Genomic DNA, 24,691 nt, shown 5'->3' on the forward strand with positions numbered 1-24,691 from the left:
TGATCCGACCAAACGACAAGTATATTTATTTTAAATGTATACGAAATAAACATTTAATTGTGTTGTTAAAAGAAAGAGAGACATTTTACCTCCAGTTATTAATAATATTTCTTTTTTTTGTCGAAGGTCATTTGTTGAAGGTAGGAAGAAAGTAGACCCCACGGTTTCTTTTCCGCCATTGATCCAGCCATTATGTTGGCCACAGTATTGACACTTAAACGTGTTTAAACGACCTTAACCGTAGCTACATTATGACAAGTGCCATTTAAGCTAGCTCGGAGGCATACGGTTCTCCCCCTCCCCTCTCCGTCTCTCTTACCCGCTCCCCATCATATTTTCCTCCGTATTCTTTCCCCTGAGTCATTGTGTTTCTCCGGCGGTCTCCTGTGAGTGTTTCTCCGGCTCTCTGTCTCCTATCAGGTCCCTCTGATGAAAACACTCGACGACATTTGACATGACTGAAGTGGCTTCTAGCTGCCCTGAGATGACAGGTGAGGGATAACATTCTGTAATTGGTATTTTATATTTATTTAATTTACATAGACTGTCAAGGGATGGGTGCAAAATGTACGTGTACACGCATTCACACCCGAGCAGTTCTTGATAGGGCTGGATTCATGTAGATGTATAGACTATGCAGCAATGTTCACCACAGTTTGAGGCTCCTTAAAGAATAACGTCATCACTAAAATTAGATTTGTTGTGCTATGCATCAAGATATGTATTTATTATTTTATGGAGATCATTATATTTGCATCCTAGATGTTTAAATATTAGCATTAATCAGTCATTGGTACTGCAGTGAAACATTGTATGTGCAGTATTTTACATGCCAACATATACCCAATAGCTGCATTTGATACAGTATAAAGTATAATTTCTGACTAATATCAGAATAAGTGATGTTGATCCACGTTTTACAATATACAGTTTATTTTTAATTATACTTTCTGATTCAAACAACTGACTGACTGCTCAATGTTCTTTCGGATGTTCCTTAAATCAGCCATGTTCCTTCAATAATGCAGCAGCTTATTTCCAGCCTCATATCGTCTTCAAAAACATGTGATGCAGCTGATTTATTTTGCATGTGATGTAATTTTGAGTGAAGATCAAACAATAAAAATGTAGCTTTAGATGTGAACGTATTTGCATATCTATAAATATCAGCTTGTGTGTTGGGAGGTCGTCCCTTGGGTGTTTGTGTACGTTTGCACAGACGCTTTTATGACAGCTTTAGGAATAAAAACATAACAGGGAGAAGGCTGAGGGTGACACACAGGGGTCCTGCACGGTCAGCAGACATGAGATGTATTACATTTAGAGGCTATTGACAGATGCAGGAGTCACGTTCACTGCCCCAGCTTTACATTTTTAGCAGCATTTAGCTCTCGGGCAGCGTAGCATGAATCATGTGTGACTGTTTTCTCTTACAAACACAGCGCTGGCCCCTCCTCCTGCACCGCTGACCACCAGCAGGAATGCATCTCCTGCTCGGTCCCCATCCAGTCACAGCCCTACAGGTAAACTTATCATCAAACCTCTAATCACATTAAATCGTTTTGTGGGGGAAAGTTCTGAAGCAATTGGAAACAGGACTCAGAGAGGCTCGAGGAGAGCTGGAGCTTTGATGGCAAACACTGGTGGTTTATTACGAGTTACGGCCGGAGAATTGACAAAACAGGTGGTGTGTCACGAGTTGACACAGCGGTTGCCAAACCAATTCTGAAGAACTCTTTCTGCAGCTCGAGGTTTTAACTAGTTCGGAGTGTAATAATCAACATTCTTCATCAGTGAGACTAAACAATTATGGACCTTGAATCTCACTAGAGCTCTCGTCCATAGATAAGAATGTGTGCCAGGGAACCTACGTCCCTGAACAGTAAACTACCTCATGGCGGCTTGTGCTCTGTCATAGACTGGCAACAACAATGTGCCCAAGCTGCTCCTCCTTAAGAGAGATAGCAACAATACCCAAGGCCGTAGACCTATGCCATGGGAAAGGAGACAGTGAGAGGAGAAAATGATGAACTGTGTCGAAGGTTGAATACCTAAGCAAATTATTCCCTAACACGTTTGATATACGTCTTCATAACCCAGGACAGGACACATCTTAAAATACGTAGTACAGAATCAAGATGGAAAAAAAACACAGTAGACACAAGTAGAAATGCTGCAAGTGCTCTGGATCCACCTCTAATTATCTTAATAATATATATCATAACATATAATCTTATGATGTGGGTTTTATCACACTAATATAATTACTTTAATGAATAGTGTTAATGTACTTAATTATGTTTAAAATGAGCAATGAACTTGAACCTATACCAGTTGTCTGATAGAACAATGATACACTATGAAACACCTGGTATAAGATTAAAGATACTTGCACTTTACATTACATTACATTTAGCTGACACTTTTATCCAAAGCGACTTACAATAAGTGCATTCGACCAAGAAGATACAAACTTGAATAAAACAGAATCATATAAGTACATCAGGTTTCATAGAGCCAAACATTTCAAGTGCTACTCAACTGGCTTTAGATAAGCCAGTCCTTTGTTAGTATATAAGTGCTTAGTTAGTATATAAGTGCTTTGTTAGTAATTCTATCGCTTGAAGTGGAGTCGAAAGAGATGAGTTTTCAGTCTGCGCCGGAAGGTGTGTAAGCTTTCTGCTGTCCTGATGTCAATGGGAGCTCATTCCACCATTTTGGAGCCAGGATAGCAAACCCACGTGTTTTTGCTGATGGGAACTTGGGTCCCCTTCGCAGTGATGGTGCAGCGAGTCGTTTGGCTGATGCAGAGCGGAGTGCACGTGCTGGGGTGTATGGTTTAACCATGTCCTGGATGTAGCAAGAGCCAGATCCATTTACTTGATTATTTACACTAATATTATACTTTTTTTTACTCAACTTCATTAGTCAGACAGCTTAAGTTACTTTTCAGATGACAGTTTTTTACCACCTTCCGTCCAGTGAACATCATGTCTTTCCAGATGTGTTGAATATTTGTCATAACGTGCGACCATCCAAAGAATAGCTCAGTGGAAATATTACATTTCAAGTCCTACAGGTAAATATGTGCTTAAGAAAAACGAAATGAGTATCAGCACTGAATTGCACTCATGGTCAGCATGGTCCCTAGGCAGGTCTTAAAAAGTTGAAAATATTTGTACTCAAGACCATTCATATTCATTTAATGTTGAAGCTGCAACAGTGCCCGTAGCTAACTGTGTCAACTGGTGTGTGCTAATTTAATTGAATATTTGCTCAAGAATATGCAGCAGTAAATCACAATACTGACATAATAAAAGCCTTAAGGCGTGCCCTGATTTAGCACATAATAATTTTCTTTCATGACTTGTGATTTATATTCTTCAGAATGCAAAATATGCATATGTATCAGTGTCAAATATATTTCTGACTGTTTAACCCAGGGAACAAGAGAAATAATAGGTGAAAAAAATGCTCTTTATAATTTGTATTTCAACTATATTCAAACTGAAGTATTTCGCATTGAGATCCAGAATCTCTTTTACAAGGGAGTCTTTGCCAAGACTGCAGCAATACACAAAGAACATGAAATCCACCTCACCTTAAGTTGCCCTTACATTATTTCTACTTCAATCTTTTCGTTCTTTTATAAAAGCAATACTTCTGCACTTAAACCCATATTTTCCTGCCTTATTACAATGTCTAATGACCTATAATCTTTCATTTGCAGCAACTTTTCCGATTTCAATAATCCTAAAAAGTAGGTGTTCCGAAACCTTTCTTCATAACTTAATACCTTTAATCTTTGTCAACATCTACCTTTAATATATTTTACTTTGTGGTGCACCATCTTAATTATTGGTTGAGTGGCCATGTAGTGGAGCAACATGTACAATATTTCCCTCTGAAATTTAGATTAAAAACCAGTAGAACATCCCCCCAAACAACCTAATATTCACCAGTGCCTACAACATAATGCTGATGTGAGTAAATGTTCTACCCCCCCTCTGGTTCCTGTGTGTTCAGAGGGGTCCGAGGGGCTGCCGGATAAGAGCCGGCGTGCTCAGCAGCAGCTGGAGCGCAGCACCGAGGAGCGAGGGAGGAAGATGGAGGTGCAGAAGAGGAAGGAGCAGCAGCGCCGGGCCGCAGCCGGGGAGAAGAGACGGCAGCAGCAAGAGGCAGAGAAGGTCAGAGGTCACCGCACACTAACGACGCGTGATGCCCTAAATGAACATAGCTTAAAATACTGTCATTAAAATAATGGTTCATGAATTAATAAACTCGAAACAATAAACGTGATCAGAAAGCAGAAGCATTTTAAAACGCAGTGTGTATGAAGTAAACAAGACACACAACTAGGATCTGATAGGTTGTTAAATTTGGTACTTTTCCATTTTCAGTGACTAACATCAAAGCAGTCACAATACATTGAGACCAAAATCCAATATAACTTACATGTTTACTTGCTAAATTAGTAATTCAAATGAACTCAATCTGACTAAATCCAACTAATAATTAATATTTGTTTTATCTTATACTTCTAAAATGTGTTTTATATCATGTCTTAAACACCTTTTGTTCATTTTAATCCCAAAAGTTATGAATTTATTGTAAAAATAAAAATGATACTCCTCCAATAACTTTATGATATCTCATACATGATATAAAAAGACACAAATGCAGCTAAAGCCACCTCTACTATGCTATGCTTTACTTCTCATCTTACTCTCATCACTCTGTTGTTCACGCGTTTTTATCACATGATCAAAAAAGCGAGTTTTTCCCCAATCATCGCTTTCTTTTTCTCTCTCTGAGCTCTGATGTTAAATTAATCGTGTCGATCCATAACCCACTCAGTGTGTTTCCAGCTGTTGTTGGGCTGAACAGGACTTTAAGGGAATAGCAAGTAATTAATGCAGCCGTTCTAATGGCTTTCTGTCAGCTGACCAATTGTGTGCATTCAACTGAAACATGAAAAGTTAGGCTGGTTTTCTGCTCAGACTTAAAGCCACAGAGCACAGACACTGGATCAACACCGTTTTCATCCACAACCAATACAGGCAAGATGTACTATCTCTAGTTATGTGCATAAAACGGATGAAAAATGTTTTAATCTTTAGGTCATGTATTGAACAAAATAGAATATATCTTTACTGTCCACAAGGTTGACAATTTTTCAGCTGCTCATAAAGACAGGAAACAGCAACACAAAAAGCTGATCAACATTTAGTAAAACAAGAACAGAAAGACTTATATTACACATTAAAACAGTTCATGTTAATGTCTGTGGCTTAAATCTTCTACTTCTTGAATAAAAGTTCTAAAATATGTTTTCTTAATTGTGTTAAATATGTGTTAATTGTCAGAGGATCTCTATAACAGCTCCCTGGCTGAATGGAGGATGGAAGCTATGTCTTATTATACCTCTAGCTTCTGAATTCCTTCTGTAAAAAACACAGGTGAAGGACTTTTGGCAAGCTATTTTAATTGCTATTCACATAATGCTAGAAAGTGTATCCTTACATCTACACGTAACTTGACCACAAATCGTAAAGGGGTGAGGAAAACATGAGAAAATTGCAATAAGAGATGTTTTTTAAGTTCATGTTTAGGGATTTTTTTCTAATAGAATAATGAAGAAGCCTGAAACATGTATCATCTCCCCAACATGAGTCATCATGAGTGGGCATCACTTGGCTGAGAACCATTGACATGTTGTTATTATAATCCTTTTCAGGGTTAAACATATATCCTCTGCTGTGTTTTCTGTTGTAAGCCTTTAGAATATGAATTATGAATGGCTTGAAACGCAGCACATCAAGGGTTAACAAGCCCCCCAGCTGAGTGACAGGCTGATCCACAGAGAGTTCACCTTTCACCGCTGAGAGAGAGGCGGGGTCGCAGCCTCTATTGATTTAAAAAAGCTCTGTTTGCATGCTTAACAGCCCCCTCCCCCTTCCCTCATATGCATAAATTAACGACATAATGATTGGTCAGCCTCATCGGGAAAATGACATCACCGGCAGCGTATCATGTGCCGGTTACTGGAAGAGATATTCGATGCTCGCTGTGCTGTGACGAGCGCATATTTCACACCGGAAAGGGAAATACATCTCACCATCAGGCTGGTTCAATGAGGAAAACATAGATTTCAGAAAATGGCAGGGGGGGAAAATATCATAAGATTTGTACCTGCATGTGCCATCTTTTGAAGAGCGCTCGAAAACAAAGAAACACACACAAGATGTTAGTTTAATCTAAAATGACAGAAAGCAGTAGATACTCACCTTTGAGAAGCTGGAGCTAACAAATGCTGGACATTTCTTTATGTTAAATTACTAAAACAATTTCTGTTATCAAAATAGTTGCTAATCAATCTTTTCTTAGATGAATTTAGTAATCATTCGAGCTCTAGATTGTAGTTTTGTGATAATTATCGCACACAATAGATTGATTTACAGAAGCTTTTTCAAATTGAAAACCTTTATTATACATTTTTTGTATTATATTGGAGTTAATAAATGTCAACTTGTGCCTCCGTGAAGGATCATGTTTCAAACAGTCAGCTCCTTTAAGTTGTTCATATTCTGGTTTTCGGCAATGTAGATGGTATTTGCTGTTCGGGTTATTTGATTGATTGATAGCTTTGTGGCTAAATCTTAACGCGTGAAGGTCCGAAAGCTCTCCGTTTGTACCTGTAATTCATGTGCTAGTGTGTCAGGCTTTCAATCTCTGCACGTAGGGTTATGAAACAGTCTGATGGGTCGCCTCTGTGACCACATAAGGATTTCACTTAGCCACATTTTAATAAATGAATATTAACTTGATGCTGCAGTGCCCTTTATAAATAAGATAGCTAACAAGTAAATACTTCAAAGTCTGCATTGAAATGTATCATTTTCTGCAGAGAAATTGTAAATGCTTTAGTCTGCTTTGTTCTTTCAACTATATCTAAGGTATATCTCTTTTCCACTCCCACCCCCCTTCATCTCTCATCTGCTGTCTCTTTTTAATTCCCCCTTCTCGCCTCTGCCCCCCCCCCTCCCGTCGTCGTCCTCCTGCAGTTTGTGCGTGACTCTGCATGCACCTTCAGCAAACCCCTTTGTGCTGCTGAGGTGGGGCTTTTCCATCCTTAAATATACACATGGCAGTTTCTTTAAACTCTGCAGTTCCAGTTCTTTATATAAAACTGCTGTCTGCTTTCTGACATTATTTTTTTTGGGCTTTTTGTTCATTGTGCATACAAAGAACATTATCCACAAACTCCCGTCCTCAATAACAAATCGTTTTCATTATAAAGCGACACTTAGCCAAGATAATTGTATAAAATATAAATTAGCAAGTATCTATAGACAAGAGGACATTTAAAGAAAGCAAATTCCACAAAACCCATTATATATATAAATATAGGAATATTTAAATGAGAATCTGCTTTCTGACGCTGCCACATTTATGGCAATACAAAATTGTAAATAGAAAAAGCAGGAAGCGAAAGAGAGAAAAATAAAATATAGTAGTCAAAGAACCGTTTATTAAACAATGAAACCCTGAATTATATTATATTCTACATTCAAGCCACACCCTACTCATTTCCTCTTTAATATTAATCTGCCAAGAGGAAAAAGAACAGATTAGTGCAGTGTACACAAAAGAATATGTAAAACTCTACAGGGAATATTTCTCTCTTAGATGGAAAAGAACAATTCCTTTGCACAATATGTTGTTTTGAATATAATGTGTTGTTGTTTTGCTTTGATTTGTATGTGTTTGATCAATTACCTGTACATTTAAAACAAGTATACTGTGTATAGAGACAAGCAGGTGAAGGTAGAAAGAGTGATGGAGATAACAAAATAGCATTCCCATTGTGCTTGTGTGTGTGTGTGTGTGTGTGTGTGTGTGTGTGTGTGTGTGTGTGTGTGTGTGTGTGTGTGTGTGTGTGTGTGTGTGTGTGTGTGTGTGTGTGTGTGTGTGTGTGTGTGTGTGTGTGTGTGTGTGTGTGTGTGTGTGTGTGTTGAGGCATGGTCCCCTGTGTGTGTGTGTGTGTATTAATGCATGTACGTGGGGGGTGGTGACGGGTTGCAATTTTCTCTCCTCCTGTCTGACTAAACTGCTCTTTGAAATAGAGGGAGGGAGATCGAGGTAGAGAAAGAGAGAGAGAGAAAGAGAGAGGGTGGGGTGAAACATTGGGAGGTAGGGAGGGAGTCAGTGTTACCTAGAGGGGGAGGCAGAGAGAGAGAGAGAGAGGGAGCCGAGCTGCTGTATTATGTATCACTGAGTGTGAGGCGAGCCAGCGATCGAGCGCCGGTGACCGCCAGAGAAACGCTCGAGTGTGCAGAGGACGCAGGGGCGAGGTTCGCTGCTCTACACGGTTACCATGGCGCAGCTGTCTCCCTGCGCATCACCCGGCAACCGTCGCCGCAGTGATGGCTCAGTGAGAGAATGTCTGTTCTTCCCCATTTCTGAACGCAACGAGCAGGAGAGGCTGGAGGCCCTGGTGCGCCGGAGAGCGGGAGGCTCAGAGAGACGAGGAGGAGGAGGAGGAGGAGGAGGGGGGGACCAACTGGATAACAGGCCTAAACGCTGGACGTGGGGAGGACCCCCTGATGGAGTGGATGGTGAGTACGATGGAGGGGTGAGGAGGGGGCTTTTGTTGATGAGTGATGATGTCAGTGTGCTTTTGGTTGGTTTGCGATGTAGAACAGGAGAGAGCGGGCGGATACTGATGGGGGCCGGGGGGGAGAGGTGTTTAAGGGGGGGGGATGAAAGGGTGGGGACGACAAAGCGGAGGCTGTGGGTGAGGTGATGGAGGTGGAGGAAGGAGAAGGCCAGTGCATGGAAAAGGGTGTGGAGGCTGCAGTGCAGGAGCTGCTCCTCGCTTTGTCTCCAAACACCATCAGGGTTAGAGAGGCGGTGTGTGTGTTTACCTTCAGACATACTGACGCTGGGGTTTTGTGCTACAGGTGTGTGTTTGTATGTGTGTGTGTGTGTTGTTTAATTTCCAAGCTGGGAGGCAGCTCCGATTCCCAGAAGAGTTACACCTCTAACCTTGAATTCACCAAGGCCGCTGACATAAACACAGACAAAGTGCGACACAAGGCCAGCGTCCGTGTCTCCGTTTATCTTCCATATCACATCGTCCTTTTTGAGACGTCTCACTGAGGAGCCAGAGGGCCCCCAGCTAGGCCTTACATCCTGCGGTGCATTCATAACGCCATCTATTATTGAGCCATCAGTCGTCCTGGCACTGACCTGGGATGAGGGTCCTGGTTTGGACGGGGCCCAGCTGACAGGCAGTGAGGCTGCTCTGGGATCAGTCGGTCTGCAGAACGCTCACTGCAGCAGAAACAGCAGCATCTCATCTTACGGCGCCACTCCATTTAAAGGACAGGGACTCACTAAAGTGTGTGTCTGTGTGTGTGTGCTGCATCCTTTCTCCTAGCTGGTCCACTTACAAATCTGATAAAAGCTGCTCGTTTCATGTCGACGGCGGCTCTCTGAACATGGGATACCTTTCAACTGACCTATTCGTGTTCACATGCTTTATGTTCTGGAGAATTGAAATAAATATGGAGCCAATTGATCGGCCAATAATTAGCTATAAATCAAACGGCTATAATAGGCTCCTTCAGGATGTTGCTAATGCACACAGGAAACATGCTGAGCAGCTGAACACTGTTCAAACCACAGAAAGGATTTTAAAATCTAGTGGAGATCCCAGAGTTCTGCAAGGACGAAAATCTGTCAGAATGAACTTCAGAGCTCGAACACTGAACATATGGTGTCAGGAAGTGTGAAATAATATGCAGAATACATGAATGTTTTTAGGGACTTCAGTTGGGTGGTGTTATTTAAATTGATGATCCTCTGGGTTTATCAAGATGTTTTTAAATATGTTAAAGCCTAGATAACTCACTTCTGTATTGCTGTTACTGTTCATGTTATAATAAAATGCAGCGGTGTGTTTTATTTGCTGGCAGAGAAACAATAAGAGAGCGATAAAGCTAAGCCGGTATCAGTGTAGCGATTGTGCGGAAAATAGGTATTGAAACGGTTTATAATATTCAGAATCAATATTTCTTGACAACACTAAATCCCAAAGGATGAATCCTAATGATTTTGGTGATCCTTTTATTCATCCTCTAGCGTCATCAAGGTTTAGAGAGAATGCCTCCACAGCTGTTTGGACGCAATGTGGTGTGGACATTCATGGTTTGTGCAGACATTTGAACAAACTATCTCGGTGTGTCCTGTTGACTCAGCGTTGTTGTTGTCTTTTAACTACTACTAATCTTTTTAACAGTTTTTGTATAACTTAATTGACCAAAACTATCTCACAGGCTAATTTTGAATGTAGCATTTGTTTTGTTTTACTCACTGCTTTATTGCCTGGTTGCATTTTGAATCTTTTTGACCTGATCATTTCGGCATTAAGAGGTATGTCAACCCCCTGCTTTAAGTCTCGTGTGGATCAAGTTGTTTGTTCACTGTTTATATCAGTGTGTTTGTCTAGCTTGTGGACAAGAGTGTGTGTATGTGTGTAATGCTTTGCTTTCTCCGCTGTGCTTCACCTGATGCCCAGGTAACCCTAAGACCCCGCCCTGCAATGCCATTGGCTCCACTCAGCCCAATGAGCTTCCTGCTGCATCCAACGCCAACCAATCCCGTAACGGTACAGATCACATGACTGTGTGTGCTACGCTCATACCGCCCCCCCCCCCCCCCCCCCCCCCGCACCGCCACCACCGAGACCCTGCTGTCTCTCCTGCAGCTGTTCCACTGTCTGCATGTGTGTGTGGACGTGTGTGTACCGCCGCATCGGCTGTTTACCGTCTGCAGTGTGTTTATGGCGTGTGTGTACTGTGTCTGCGGTGTTGCTTGTAACATCTTCTTATTTCTCAATTAAGAGGCAGAGTCCCTACCATTAAGGCTGTCCACGATAGGACCTTATTTTGGAAAGAAAATGTATGGAATTGAACAGCGCGAGATACATCTTTTATCGATCCTGTTTGAATTGGGGCATGAACTACTGTACATATAAGATGTTTGCCAATTTGAAAGATAATTTCGTCACAGTTTGTTGTTGTTTGACGTAGTCCAATGAATTTTGGTGTGAAACTGCTCAGTAAACATCCTCTGAGGTCTTGCACAATCTATGTCACCAACAATCGCTAGCTAGCTAACTTATTATATTCCATGCACAAATGGTATGTTACATTACCTGATTTGTTTGGGCGAGTCTTTCTAATTAACGTATTAGTCAACAACTGCACCTTTCTTGACTTGCAAATGTGTCTTTTAAATTGACAAACATCACATGTGTTATTCATGGAGAGATTCAAACAAGGTCAACCCATTTTTCTCTGTCACTGTTGACTGCAGTGCATATATTTTCCAAAATAGTATTATTATTAAATAATTTCCCAATTTGGGATGAATAAAGTATCCATCTATTATGGTCCCATGGTTCTTTACCAGAAGTGGAGGAACGTTGCCTCACATAATATATATATACAATATTTGCACAAAGATGTAGCAAAATATGTTTTGGGTAACTGCACTGGTATCTCCTTCAAAATCTCAACTAGAGATTGTTTCTATTTGCAGAAGTACTTGGGTTGTAACTGGTTTCAGAACAATCTCTTAAATCATACAAAAATGAATCTTTTGCTGAATAAATACACTTTCATTTATTTCAAACAGACCGTGCATAGTTAGATAGGAATTTGAGACAATATTAAATATATTTACTAAACACTGAAGCTGAATGTGACTGAGTGTGTAACAGAGAGAGAAACATAATCGTTTCAGTTCATCGGTTCGTTCAGTATATCCACTCCACCTCTGTTGCTAATGAGTGTCTGGTTTGGAGACCCCCTACACACAAACAAGCACACAGACCCCCACCCTTATCACAACAAAGGGCTGCTCCACTTCCTGTTTTCCTGGCCCAGGGCTGTGTTTAGTGATGCATATATATCATTCTTAGCAGGGAACCCAGACTATAAAACACACACTCACACACACACACACATACATACATACATACATACACATACATACATACATACACACACACACACCATACACACACACACCATACATCATTCCAGACATTTACCCTGCAGCAATCTGGGAAACTTATTAGACCCCACCTACCACCCACACACGGGCAAAGATCATATTAACACACACACACACACACACACACACACACACACACACACACACACACACACACACACACACACACACACACACACACACACACACACACACACACACACACACACACACACACACACACACACACACACACACACACACACACACACACACACACACACACACACACACACACACCCTGTTACAGAAACAGCCCCTGCAGAAATGTATGCTTTCTCGTTTGATTTGTTGTCCTTTTGCTGAACCGCTGCAATTTTGCCGCAAACCTGCAGGGTATTTTAGAAAAATCTGCACTTTCAATCTATTTCAAACCAAACACTGTGCAAAATAAGTGGACATAGACTCAGTGTCTGTAAATTGAAGGGAATGCAACAATGGCTTAAATCTAGAGTATTTGTAATGTAACAGCGGGCAACTCCTTTGTCTGATTGTCAGATTGTATAGAAGTCTATGAGAAAATGACCCTGCCTCTTACTTGATTTATTACCTAAATGAACATGTTTCTAATGATTGTATAGTCTTAATCTCAAGACTCAAGTCCTCTTCAATACATGATGTTCATTTAGTAAACTATGCTACTATTCATAGTAAAACAGACAATAAAATAGCTTGTATTTAAGGGCGTGGCTCCCTTGCATCAAGATGGTGACATCATTGTTCAAGTTGGCTTGACATAAGAACGTATACTTCTTATATTTTGGAGCCCAAAGTCAACAGCTCTAACTCTCTATTGTTATCTTGTTTTTTCTATTTGTGTATATATAAATTAAAACGCTCCTGCATCAAATGATTGATTTTCTCAGTAGAATCTCCACCAGAAAGCACATTAAACGAATACAGTACTTAAACTATTTCTGTTAATAGTAACACATCACAAAAAAGAGTATTTGGGAAATTGTAAAACTATGAACCTTCAAAAATCACATTATAATCCTACTCTTGTGATTCACATTGATCTGGTTACCTTGTGCATGTTGATGTTGTCGTGGTGCCTTCACAAGCTTTGGGAATATATTCATTGGACTGCAATGGCAGCCTCTGTATCATCAGCCTCCATTTCATGATAAAGCAGGTTGCTCTGGTTTCTGCTGCTTAATTTCACATCACCAAGGTTAATTTATTCTCCTGCCTGCATGGTTTATCGATCAGCGGGATTATTTTCTGTGTGAGGCAGCAGTTTTGTGTTTGTCGACGGGTGTTTGTTTTTCGGGACCTTTTATTGAACGTGACATCTACATCCTCCTTCGATACAGCCCCAGCAGGCAGTGCTCTGATTCTCTGTCATGTGTGTCTGTGAGTAATTTGTGTGTTTTTTTTTTTTTAATCAGTCGGTGACTTCCTTTCTCCAGCAGGGATGGATCAGATCATCAACAAACAGCTCTCCAACTCTTCAGCTGCCCTCCATTCACCAGAGAGAGGTAAGAACGAGCATTCAAAAAACATGCAATAAAATGTTATCCTAGTGATTATCTGATAGAATTGATCAAAAGGAGAATTGCCACACACACACATAGTTGTATTTTGAATATTTTGCTCAAGTGTGTCATCTTCACTCAATTGGAGTTTCTGATTTTCTGTATTTATCGTCATGGTCTGTATGCATTTGTGCGTTTTTGTGTTTTGCATGTGTGTTGGTTCGTGACGCGTTAGTGTCATTTGTGTCTCATCGACTAGCTTCCCCAAACAACCACAGACCGAACAGAAGTTCCTCCAACCGCAGGAGCATCGCTGGACTGCCTGAAGATACCAAAGCCAAAACACCTACGGTCAGCCATCATACACACACACACACACACACACACACACACACACACACACACACACACACACACACACACACACACACACACACACACACACACACACACACACACACACACACACACACACACACACACACACACACACACACACACACACACACACACACACACACACACACACACACACACACACACACACACACACACACCATGTATACATCACTTCAGGGGACATTACATTGACTTACATGCATTTCCTGGAGACTTATCCTAACCTTAACAATAACCAACATATGCCTAACCCTAACCCTAACCCTTACCCTAACCCTAACCAAGTCTTCATCCTAAAATTAATGATTCCCCTCATGGGGACCTCCATTTTGTCCCCATAAGGGAGGCGAGTCCCCACACGTGACTGTGTAGACAGATTTAGGTCCCCACAAGTATAGTAATGCTAGGCCACACACACACACACACACACACACACACACACACACACACACACACACACACACACACACACACACACACACACACACACACACACACACACACACACACACACACACACACATTTCCCACAAACCTTGCTGGTTTATTTTGGAAAGAAGATATAACTGATGTGGTAAAATGTTTTCTTGTATATATCTAGATAGATTCTGTAACTGTCTACCGTTATCGCGAATGCAATCAATTGTTCAGCTTCCCTCATCAAGTTTTGTGTCGCATAAGCAATGCAGCAGAATTCTGTCCTGATTTGACCGAGTGGCTCTTAACGTGAAATGCAAAGTGAAGAGCTGAATCTCTGAATCAAGCCTCAGAAGTGCACGAAAGTCAGAATAATTGACATGCTATTGTTGCAGTTCAGTATTTTACACACAGATTGGTCAAGTGTCCAAAACAGGTGAACAGTTGATTTATAAAAACAACAACAGAAAACATCGTGACCATTGTTGCATTATAAGATAACTTTTTACAGATTTTGTAATTGTTTTAATTTGAGGGACTGTTTATAATGTAATTGTACTTTTTGTGACTTGCAGGGGGATAACTCAAACATTCCCAACCGCAGTTCTTCTTTCAGGGCCAACAGCAAGGGCCCCGCTACACCGAAACGGTAAGACACACACCATGTATACATCACTTCAGGGGACATTACATTGACTTACATGCATTTCCTGGAGACTTATCCTAACCTTAACCATAACCAACACATGCCTAACCCTTACCCTTAACCTTACCCTAACCCTAACCAAGTCTTCACCCTAACCCCACAATTATAGTAATGCTAGGACACACACACACACACACACACACACACACACACACACACACACACACACACACACACACACACACACACACACACACACACACACACACACACACACACACACACACACACACACACACACACACACACACACACACACACACACACACACACACACACACACACACACACACACACACACAGAGATCACAGTCCAGGTGACCTAACGTGGTTGTGCTGGTTCTCAGGGTGAGGTCCAACAGGAGTCGCGCCCAGTCTCCCTGCTCCCCTGGCCAGTACCCCCCCTCCCCGCTCCGGCAGAGGGCCACCACCCCCGGCACCGATGACAGGGGTCACATTGAGGGGAAGGGTCACACCACCCTGGAGAGGAAATCGAACAAATCTGAAACTTCTGAGAAAAGGATCCCTAAATCCACCAGCAAAGAACTGAACGCAGGTAACTCAATGTTTGGAAATGAGTTCATCCACCTGGAAGAAATTCAGCTGCATTTACTCAGACACCTTTTTATAGGGAATGAATAAATATCTCAAGACAGCATCAAGTCAATTTGCTGCTCACATAATGCAACCTTGACATTTTAATTAAGGTTTGCCCCGTTATCACCCAGCTCTCCAGGGAAAGAGGCAGCAACATTTAAGAAATTGGATTTCATAAAGTTAAATAATTGTTTCAAGGGACTACATTACCAATATATGAACTCAAAAAGAGGTCAATTAGAAAAGAAAAAAGGGCTCAAATAATAAAAAATGATAAACTAAAGAAGACTCCTCCATTAAACTTAAAAATGATCTCACCTGACCTAAAAACAGTCAAAACATAAAAATAAAAAACCAACATCATGAACCCTAGAGTATACAAATAGTTTTCATAAATTAATAAAGTTACAACGTTTCTATGATTCCATTAAAAATTAAACCGTTTTGAATTGACAAAGTGCTCCTATAACAAAAGGAGAATTTGTGGACAGAATGAGACACAGAAGCTTTTTTTGTTCTCTAGGTAAAAACTACTACTTAATAAATATTCACTCGGGTTTAAACATCTGTCCACTGATCAATCCCAAAACAAAGGCTGTGTGTTTTGTGGGGAGCTAGATAAATACACCACGGTATCCCTGCACAACCTGCCTGTATTTAACACGTTAGGTCTGATTTGCATCTTTTCCTGACTCCTGAAGGATTTGTCCAGCCCTGTTTTTTTATGTTAAGTCATGCTGCACCATCTTTGCCTCCACGCAGAGTCTCCGAGCACGCCCACGGGGCGGAGCGTTGGAGGGACGACAGACGCTGAGGAGGCGTCCCGGCTGCTGGCAGAGAGACGCCGTCTGGCCCGAATACAGAAGGAGCAGGAGGAGAAGCAGCGGCAGGAGGATGAGAGGTGGGGGTGCATTACAGCTGACACACTTGGTTTCACAAATACATTAATCAATATATGTCTTTTTTTCAATAACAAAGTCATTCCTTTTAAAATGTTTCTTTCATTGTGATTAGAAACGTAATATCTTTGAGTTTTGGGGTATAAATCATCTTTTGATATAGCGAATGTGAAACTCTATAGATCGATCGAGAAAATAATTGTTAGATAATCAGTAATTATCCTAATATGTATGTTTGCATGTGTATTTAGGTATGAATGTGCACTTTGCATGTAACGCACTCTAACCAACTCTTTATTATTTTTAAAACAGATACATTTTTACATATTTATGTTGTATGTTAACATAATAAATAAATCAAAACGATTAACATATTACAAATTCCTTTTATGATTCTTGAATTTTGTGTAATTTACACAATAAAATCATTTGTAGTCTCGTTATCCGTTATAGACGGGGGCCAACATAGTCTCCCATTATTTACTATTTTGCAATCAATTATTTCCGAAATAAAATCCCAGGTCTATTTCTAAGAGGCTCACGTAAAAAAATAGACCCCACAACGCCAAATGATGTGTGTTAAAGCATAGCTACGTCGGGAAACTACGATGACACAGAATGAAAAGGTAATTTGAATTGCTTTGTTCCTGTGTTCCTGCAGGCTGAGGGCGGAGGAGGAGCAGAGGAGGCAGCAGGAGGAGAGAGAGAGGCAGGAGCGAGCTGCAGTGCAGGCGGAGGAGGACAGAGTGAAGCGTGAGGAGGAGAAGAGGAACAGGGAGGATGAGGAGAGACGGCAGAAGGAGCAGAGATGGAAGGACATGCAGGATCAGCTGGACAAAGAGGTCAGGGCACAATTTATTTGTTTGTGTAAATGTTATGTTCTTTTAAAAGCACCATTACTCCGTTGTGGTTTGTTGAGTGTATATTGTACTCGTACACATAATTGAGTTTGAAACCATTCACACTGATACACCCCTGTACTGTACATTGAAAACATACATAAGAGATGCCAGATTATTTTTTTGTAATTTAAAAATAATGCAACATAATACAGCAATGACATACAAATAAAGAACACATTGTAATTGACCTTAGTTAGAAAAAAAACTATTAAAACTATATTCATAATAAATGAATTTGTTCATTTTTATATACTTTTAATTGACATGTATATATATATATATATATATATATAGACTCTTGGTATTATTATTATTATTATTATTATTATTATTATTATTATTATTATTATTATTATAAGATCATTGAGCCACTTGGTAAACCATGATAGGTCTTCATTTGGATTTTTACCTTTCTTACACTGAACAAAAATATAAATGCAACACTTTTGTTTTTGCTCCCATTTTTCATGAGATGAACTCAAAGATCTAAAACATTTTCTATATACACAAAATAACCATTTCTCTCAAATATTGTTCACAAATATGAAAGAATCTGTGATAGTGAGCACTTCTCCTTTGCCGAGATAATCCATCCCACCTCACAGGTGTGGCATATCAAGATGCTGATTAGACAGCATGCTTATTGCACAGGTGTGCCTTAGGCTGGCCACAATAAAAGGCCACTCTGAAATGTTCAGTTTTATCACACAGCATAATGCCACAGATGTCGCAAGTTTTGAGGGAGCGTGCAATTGGCATGCTGACAGCAGGAATGTCCACCAGAGCTGTTGCCCGTGAATTGAATGTTCATTTCTCTACCATAACCCGTCTCCAAAGGCTTATGGTAGAGAAACCGGCATCCAACCGGCCTCACAACCGCAGACCACGTGTAACCACACCAGCCCAGGACCTCCACATCCAGCATGTTCACTTCCAAGATCGTCTGAAACCAGCCACTCGGACAGCTGCTGCAACAATCGGTTTGCATAACCAAAGAATTTCTGCACAAACGGTCAGAAACCGTCTCAGGGAAGCTCATCTGCATGCTCGTCGTCCTCATCGGGGTCTCGACCTGACTCCGGTTCGTCGTCTTAACCGACTTGAGTGGGCAAATGCTCACATTCGATGGCGTCTGGCACGTTGGAGAGGTGTTCTCTTCACGGATGAATCCCGGTTTTCACTGTTCAGGGCAGATGGCAGACAGCGTGTGTGGCGTCGTGTGGGTGAGCGCTTTTCTGATGTCAATGTTGTGAATCGAGTGGCCCATGGTGGTGGTGGGGTTATGGTATGGGCAAGCGTATGTTATGGACGACGAACACAGGTGCATTTTATTGATGGCATTGTGAATGCACAGAGATACCGTGACGAGATCCTGAGGCCCATTGTTGTGCCATTCATCCACGACCATCACCTCATGTTGCAGTATGATAATGCACGGCCCCATGTTGCAAGGATCTGTACACAATTCCTGGAGGCTGAAAACATCCCAGTTCTTGCATGGCCAGCATACTCACCGGACATGTCACCCATTGAGCATGTTTGGGATGCTCTGGATCGGCGTATACGACAGCGTGTTCCAGTTCCTGCCAATATCCAGCAACTTCGCACAGCCATTGAAGAGGAGTGGACCAACATTCCACAGGCCACAATCAACAACCTGATCAACTCTATGCGAAGGAGATGTGTTGCACTGCGTGAGGCAAATGGTGGTCACACATTTGACTGGTTTTTGGACCCCCCCAGACCCCCCCCAATAAAGCAAAACTGCACGTTTCAGAGTGGCCTTTTATTGTGGCCAGCCTAAGGCACACCTGTGCAATAATCATGCTGTCTAATCAGCATCTTGATATGCCACACCTGTGAGGTGGGATGGATTATCTCGGCAAAGGAGAAGTGCTCACTGTCACAGATTTTTTAAGATTTGTGAACAATATTTGAGAGAAATGGTTATTTTGTGTATATAGAAAATGTTTTAGATCTTTGAGTTCATCTCATGAAAAATGGGAGCAAAAACAAAAGTGTTGCATTTATGTTTTTGTTCAGTGTAATTAAAGCCTTTATTTAACGTGGAAATACTTTGAATGAATGTGGTATGTGCAACTGTAACTCAGCTTTACTCTTAATTGTGAAGTACAGACAGAAAATGTGAATTATGGGATGTGTTTCAGAGGGAGGAGGCCTGCCTGCGAGCACAGAAGGAGGCGGAGAGGAAGAGGCAGGAGAGAGAGCTGCTGCACCTGCAGGAGGAGCAGGAGAGACTGCAGAGGAAGAAGGTAGCACACATCTACACATACGATCAGTTTCATTGCAAGTAAAAAGTAAAAAAACCTTAAAATAATACAAAATAAAATGTTCCATCACAGAGAATTGAGGAGATCATGAAGAGGACGAGGAAGAGTGAAGTGGAGCCTCTGTCTGGTGCTGCAGGTGAAAGAAACACACATAACTTTGTCCTTTAATAATGTTACAAAACTTTAGCTGTTCCTCCAGATTAATTAGTTTCTGTATAATTAGATAAAGTGAGTCGCTGCAGTGTGACTCAGCAGTGTTATACAGGCAGGAGAGCAGCGCCACCTGCTGGTTAAAACACCAACACAACACCAAGTATATCGCAGCATTTACTGACCTCTCTGAACTCAAAGTGTCTTTTCTTTGCTGTGATATCAGCACACTTTATTGTTACTGCACATAATGTTAAAGTGTACATAATGGATTCCACCGAATTAGTCATTATCAACCATCTGGTTTTCTGTCAGTATTGTGTTTTTAGTGATGCTGAGCATTTTGAAAGCAACTGACCATTATATTGTGTGATGGCAGTGACTGACCTGAGGCCCGAGGCTGGGGTCCCCTTAGAGGAGGACGCCCCAACTCCAGCTCAGGCCCCCCTCATCATGCTGGGACCCCTGGAGAACAAGAGCTTTGTGGACGAGCTGTCTGATGGAGTCCAGTCCATGGACGTCAGGTGAGACGCCTTTGTCTCTGTCAGAGTCTTCCACCTGTCTGTGTGTCTCTCAGGTGTTTTCTCAAAACTTCTTGCTCAATTACGTTTTTCACAATTTCAGCAACCGTTCTAGCATCTTAAAACAGCGCTTTGAGTCGCTATATATTCACCAGGTCTGTCTCACCCATTCTTGCATCTCATTGTCGACCCATAAACTCATCCAAACAGACAAAAGTTTCTGTTGGACGTTTGAGGTGAAGGTAGAAAAATGTCACAAGATGCATTAACACGGCAACTGTTAACTGATCTCATGTTGTCAACGAAACCTGAAAATGTCTACTGACTTTTAAAAGCTCAAATAATTATAGACTATCCTGTCTCTGTCACCATCGTGTCTTGAAGTTCTCCATCTGTCTCCATCAGTCCGGTGTCTAGGGACGAGCAGCCGAGTGTTCATGAGTTCTCCCCGCTCACAGAGGGGGGGGACCTGATGATGGACCTGGAGGCTCACGGCCGAGCCCAGCGGCAGGGAGCGGAGACAGCCCCCTACCCTAAACTGCAGGTGGGCAGCGGGGTGGGGGACCTGAACAAGAACCTGCTGATCCAGGCGTACAGCGCCTCCTCCGAGTCCTCACAGCTCATCCACAGCCTCGGCCCCAGCAAGCTGGACGTCCAGTAGCCAGGTACAGACCCCCCTTCAAAATCAGATACACAACCTCAACACTCTTTTTACATTCAGGTTAGTATCACACCTGTAACACCTGTTGTATTATGCTAAAATCACAAAAACACTGCAAGGCACTCTCTTTTTTTCAACAATTCAAATGTAACAGGACTATCCCATTACAGCACAGACATTTCAAATGTTATTTGTGTGTACCACTATTCAAAATACACAAACAAACTGCCATGTAGGTTATTTAATTTGTTTAACATAACAATCTGTCTTACAATGAGAGGGCCTCTCACGGAGGTAACATTATTGGAATTGTAGAAATCAGAAATGTTTAAAATATATTTTTATATTGTTACAAATTATACTAATAATAAGTAGAATAGAATGTTCATTATTCTCTCTTTTTATTTTTGTTTTACTCATTAAACTTTATCTACCTTGCCACACTTTTATTGATCCAATTTCTTACATGCACCTTTATTGATCATTCTCACTTCTCTTTCTTAATATGTCCCGCCTCAGGACCTTCTCAGGAGCTGGCATGTTGGACAGAAACACGAGGAACAGACCAAAAGAGCGTCGCTTCTGTCTGCAACATCACCAACAATCAACATTTCCACAAAGAACAAATGCTGAACAACTAATTTCACATCTGTATTACCAAACAACGCATAACAGTGGAGCTTCTGGCAAAACATTTGAGGGAGTGCAAATGGGCAATTCTGACTCTTAAAAACACAACTCAGTTTGACGAAATCATGCAAATAAAGTGAAATATATCAAGAAATTAATACGATTATGTAACGGAGAAGGAAGTGGGATCAGCATTCTTGCATGTCAAATAAAAAAGGTTGAGTTGAGGAAAGTAAAAAGACTGTTAACTAAGGAAACTCGCTACACACTCTGTTATAAAACCTACTGTAAAGGCATGAGTCTGGGAATGTTCAAAGTCAGCTCTAATCTGCAGACCTCAATTAACCTTTAGTTTACAGATTACATCTCCTGAAATTCCCAGACATCTTGCCATCATTTCATCTGTTGAAGCCAGTATTGCCCAGCTGCACTGCCACAAAATAACACTCGAGTATCACCTGCTTTAATATCTCATCCTTGCTTTTGTAAAACTGTAAATAGACCCAGCTGGGTGGACGAGCGGCTCTATAGCAGCAGTTTATCTGGAGGGCAAGCTGTAAAAAACCCTGTGAATTCTGTGTAGCATCTTCAGTGAGGACTAGCTAGTTGAGCTGTTAATGGTTGTAGCCGTGTTGAACAGTGTGTGGGAATTTCTGTCCGATGGTTTCTGTGTGTTTATCTCACCTCTGCTCACAGCGACTTCTATAAAATCCTAGTCTGCTGTAGATTTCCTGTCGCCCCGACACAGCATACAAAACATTATAACCCCCGCTGTTGACCCTTAATCACACTTAGCCTGTCGCTTTGGTTTCTCTGCTGCTCGTGGATGTTTTGCGGACAATCCACAGCAAAAACACGAAGAAGCAAAAAAAAAAATTAAAAAGTCCTGTATTTTTATCTTAGGGTCGGGAAAACGTTGACACAGTGTGTTGTGTATTTGTCTGGCACTGACTGTAACCACGCTAGCTGCAGTTAATAGTGTGCACTTACAATAGTTTTGTGTTCCACTGCTCTGAAGACGCTTGTATCTCAGCTCACCTCCCCACCCCCGAAACTTAAATATACCTCACCAATTCAGAAGTCTGGTGTCTCATCACCTCTGAGGCCTTACACCTCTGTGAAGTAAAACCAACCCGCCCTCTGCGCTCTGCCTTCAGGCTGTGTTTCATTCAGCATGTGCATTTTTGCCATTTTTTACTTAAACATCTTGAAAGAAGAGAAACAAGAACGACACATTTCCCTTGAGGTTGTGTATGAGTTTCAGCTGCATCTTATAACGCAGATCTGCAGGGCAAAGCATGCAACTTTCCAGGGGCCACAGAATCTCAAGGGCCACATAAGGTTTCATGTGTACAAGATCAGGTCCACAGTCATGATTGATTGTAGAAGGACTGAGGTAATAATTTCAAACTCCCCTCTGTAGAACTTTAAAACATGGACAACACAACTCTGTGCAATTGTTTGTGTATTTAAGGAAATATTTCTTTTTCTGTACATTTGTTCTCGCCACATTATTTCCAGATGCCAGGTATGTCATTCTGGTGAAGAACACGAAATTCCCTAAAGGCACCAATCAAATTGTACAATTTTTGCATATTAAGGAAAAAATAACGTTCAATTTGATCTATTCAAATATTTTGTTTTTCTTCCTCCATTATGGACTGACTTCATTTTTATATTTTGTTGAACAATACTTCAACATGCCACCAACCAAACTCTGTTCAATTATTGAAGTATTTAGGCAAAATCACATTCTTTTTCTAATTTTGTAAACTTTTCATGCCATTATATAAATCTACGTCACTTCCAGACATATTCGAGAACATCACTTTTTTTATTTACATTTATAACGTGACCCATTTATTCATATGTTTTGATAGATCTGTTACATGGAAGGGAAAGAGTAAGCTGATGTTTAGCTGAGTCTCTTTTTTGCCTCTAGGTTAATTCAACCATGGCTAAAAATAATGATTACTGTCACAGGAACTTTTTGTTGGGTAGCAAAAGTAAAATAGAGAAAACTTTTGATCCAGGTGCAAAGAATGTTGTTAAAGATACCTTTTGTTGCAGAAAAACGTTTTTACTGCTCATTTAATGTGCCACATTGAGGGGACACATTGTAAAGCTGTCACTGCTGCAACCTTCAGCACTTTGTTTTATGTTTTCACTCTTCTGCTGGCTTCCCTCTCTCCACTTTAACTCTCTATTCCTCCAGATTCTGCTGAAGCTCATTGTAAGAGGGTCTCCGGGGTCCCTGTGTATATGAAGTAAAGGACATAATGTTTATCCTAATATTACTTAACTCTGTGACACTGCAGCTTGGTGGAATATATCATTGTAGATGTGGTGCATGGAAAACTGCTGAAATGAACAATAAACTTCATCAAGCCTATTGTGTCATTAAGTTGGTATGAATAAACAAACGTATTGTAATGCAAACAGACACTTTTATTGAGAAATTAAACAAAATAGTATACATTCATATCAAGTGACATAAGAGATGATAAATGTAGTCCATTATATTTTTGCACATTTTGCCGCACGGAAATTAAAATCTTATCTCTATTTTATTAGTTTCTGTACAGGAGTATAGCTCTGATATCAGATAATGTATTACATTTTCATTATCAAAAACAACTAAACTTCCGGTTTGGCTTTGCAGATTTCAAAATAAAACACGTTTGTCAACATTAAGTATCTCTCTAGGGCTCTGAGTCTAACCAACCATATAAATGTTGCAAATATTTAAAGGGGACCTATCATGCAAAATGCACTTTGTGATGTCTTTTATACATAAATATGTGTCCCCGGTGCGTCGGGGAGCTCACGCAGCGTCAGAAAATAAAACCCTCTCTCTTTTCCTTCGTACCCAAATCTTTTAAAAACGGGTGTACAACGAGCGGATACAGATTTCAAT

General features: G+C 40.9%; 1 protein-coding gene across 14 annotated transcripts; it reads left to right on the plus strand.

Moving 5' to 3' along the window:
* Positions 1 to 24,166, plus strand: map7d2b (MAP7 domain containing 2b). 14 transcript variants are annotated; one of them, XM_034108963.2, is made up of 17 exons: positions 1 to 19; positions 421 to 491; positions 1,443 to 1,523; positions 4,027 to 4,187; positions 8,480 to 8,618; positions 10,583 to 10,672; positions 13,515 to 13,604; positions 13,837 to 13,952; positions 14,993 to 15,066; positions 15,471 to 15,679; positions 16,483 to 16,621; positions 17,281 to 17,461; positions 19,690 to 19,794; positions 19,885 to 19,948; positions 20,342 to 20,486; positions 20,868 to 21,148; positions 21,664 to 24,166. In XM_034108963.2, the coding sequence occupies exons 2-16, from the start codon at positions 455 to 457 to the stop codon at positions 21,142 to 21,144; spliced, it is 1,908 nt and encodes a 635-aa protein (XP_033964854.1). In that variant the 5' UTR covers positions 1 to 19; positions 421 to 454; the 3' UTR covers positions 21,145 to 21,148; positions 21,664 to 24,166. The 14 variants fall into 14 exon arrangements, 13 of the variants coding, with proteins under 13 accessions (XP_033964854.1, XP_033964853.1, XP_033964857.1 ...); XR_004554220.1 differs by lacking the exon at positions 1 to 19 and having other exon boundaries at positions 196 to 491; positions 20,868 to 21,204; XM_034108962.1 differs by lacking the exon at positions 1 to 19 and having other exon boundaries at positions 196 to 491.
* Positions 24,167 to 24,691: the final 525 nt, after the last annotated feature.

This window comes from Pseudochaenichthys georgianus, chromosome 20, assembly GCF_902827115.2.
Source record: "Pseudochaenichthys georgianus chromosome 20, fPseGeo1.2, whole genome shotgun sequence".
Classification (NCBI taxonomy): domain Eukaryota; kingdom Metazoa; phylum Chordata; class Actinopteri; order Perciformes; family Channichthyidae; genus Pseudochaenichthys; species Pseudochaenichthys georgianus.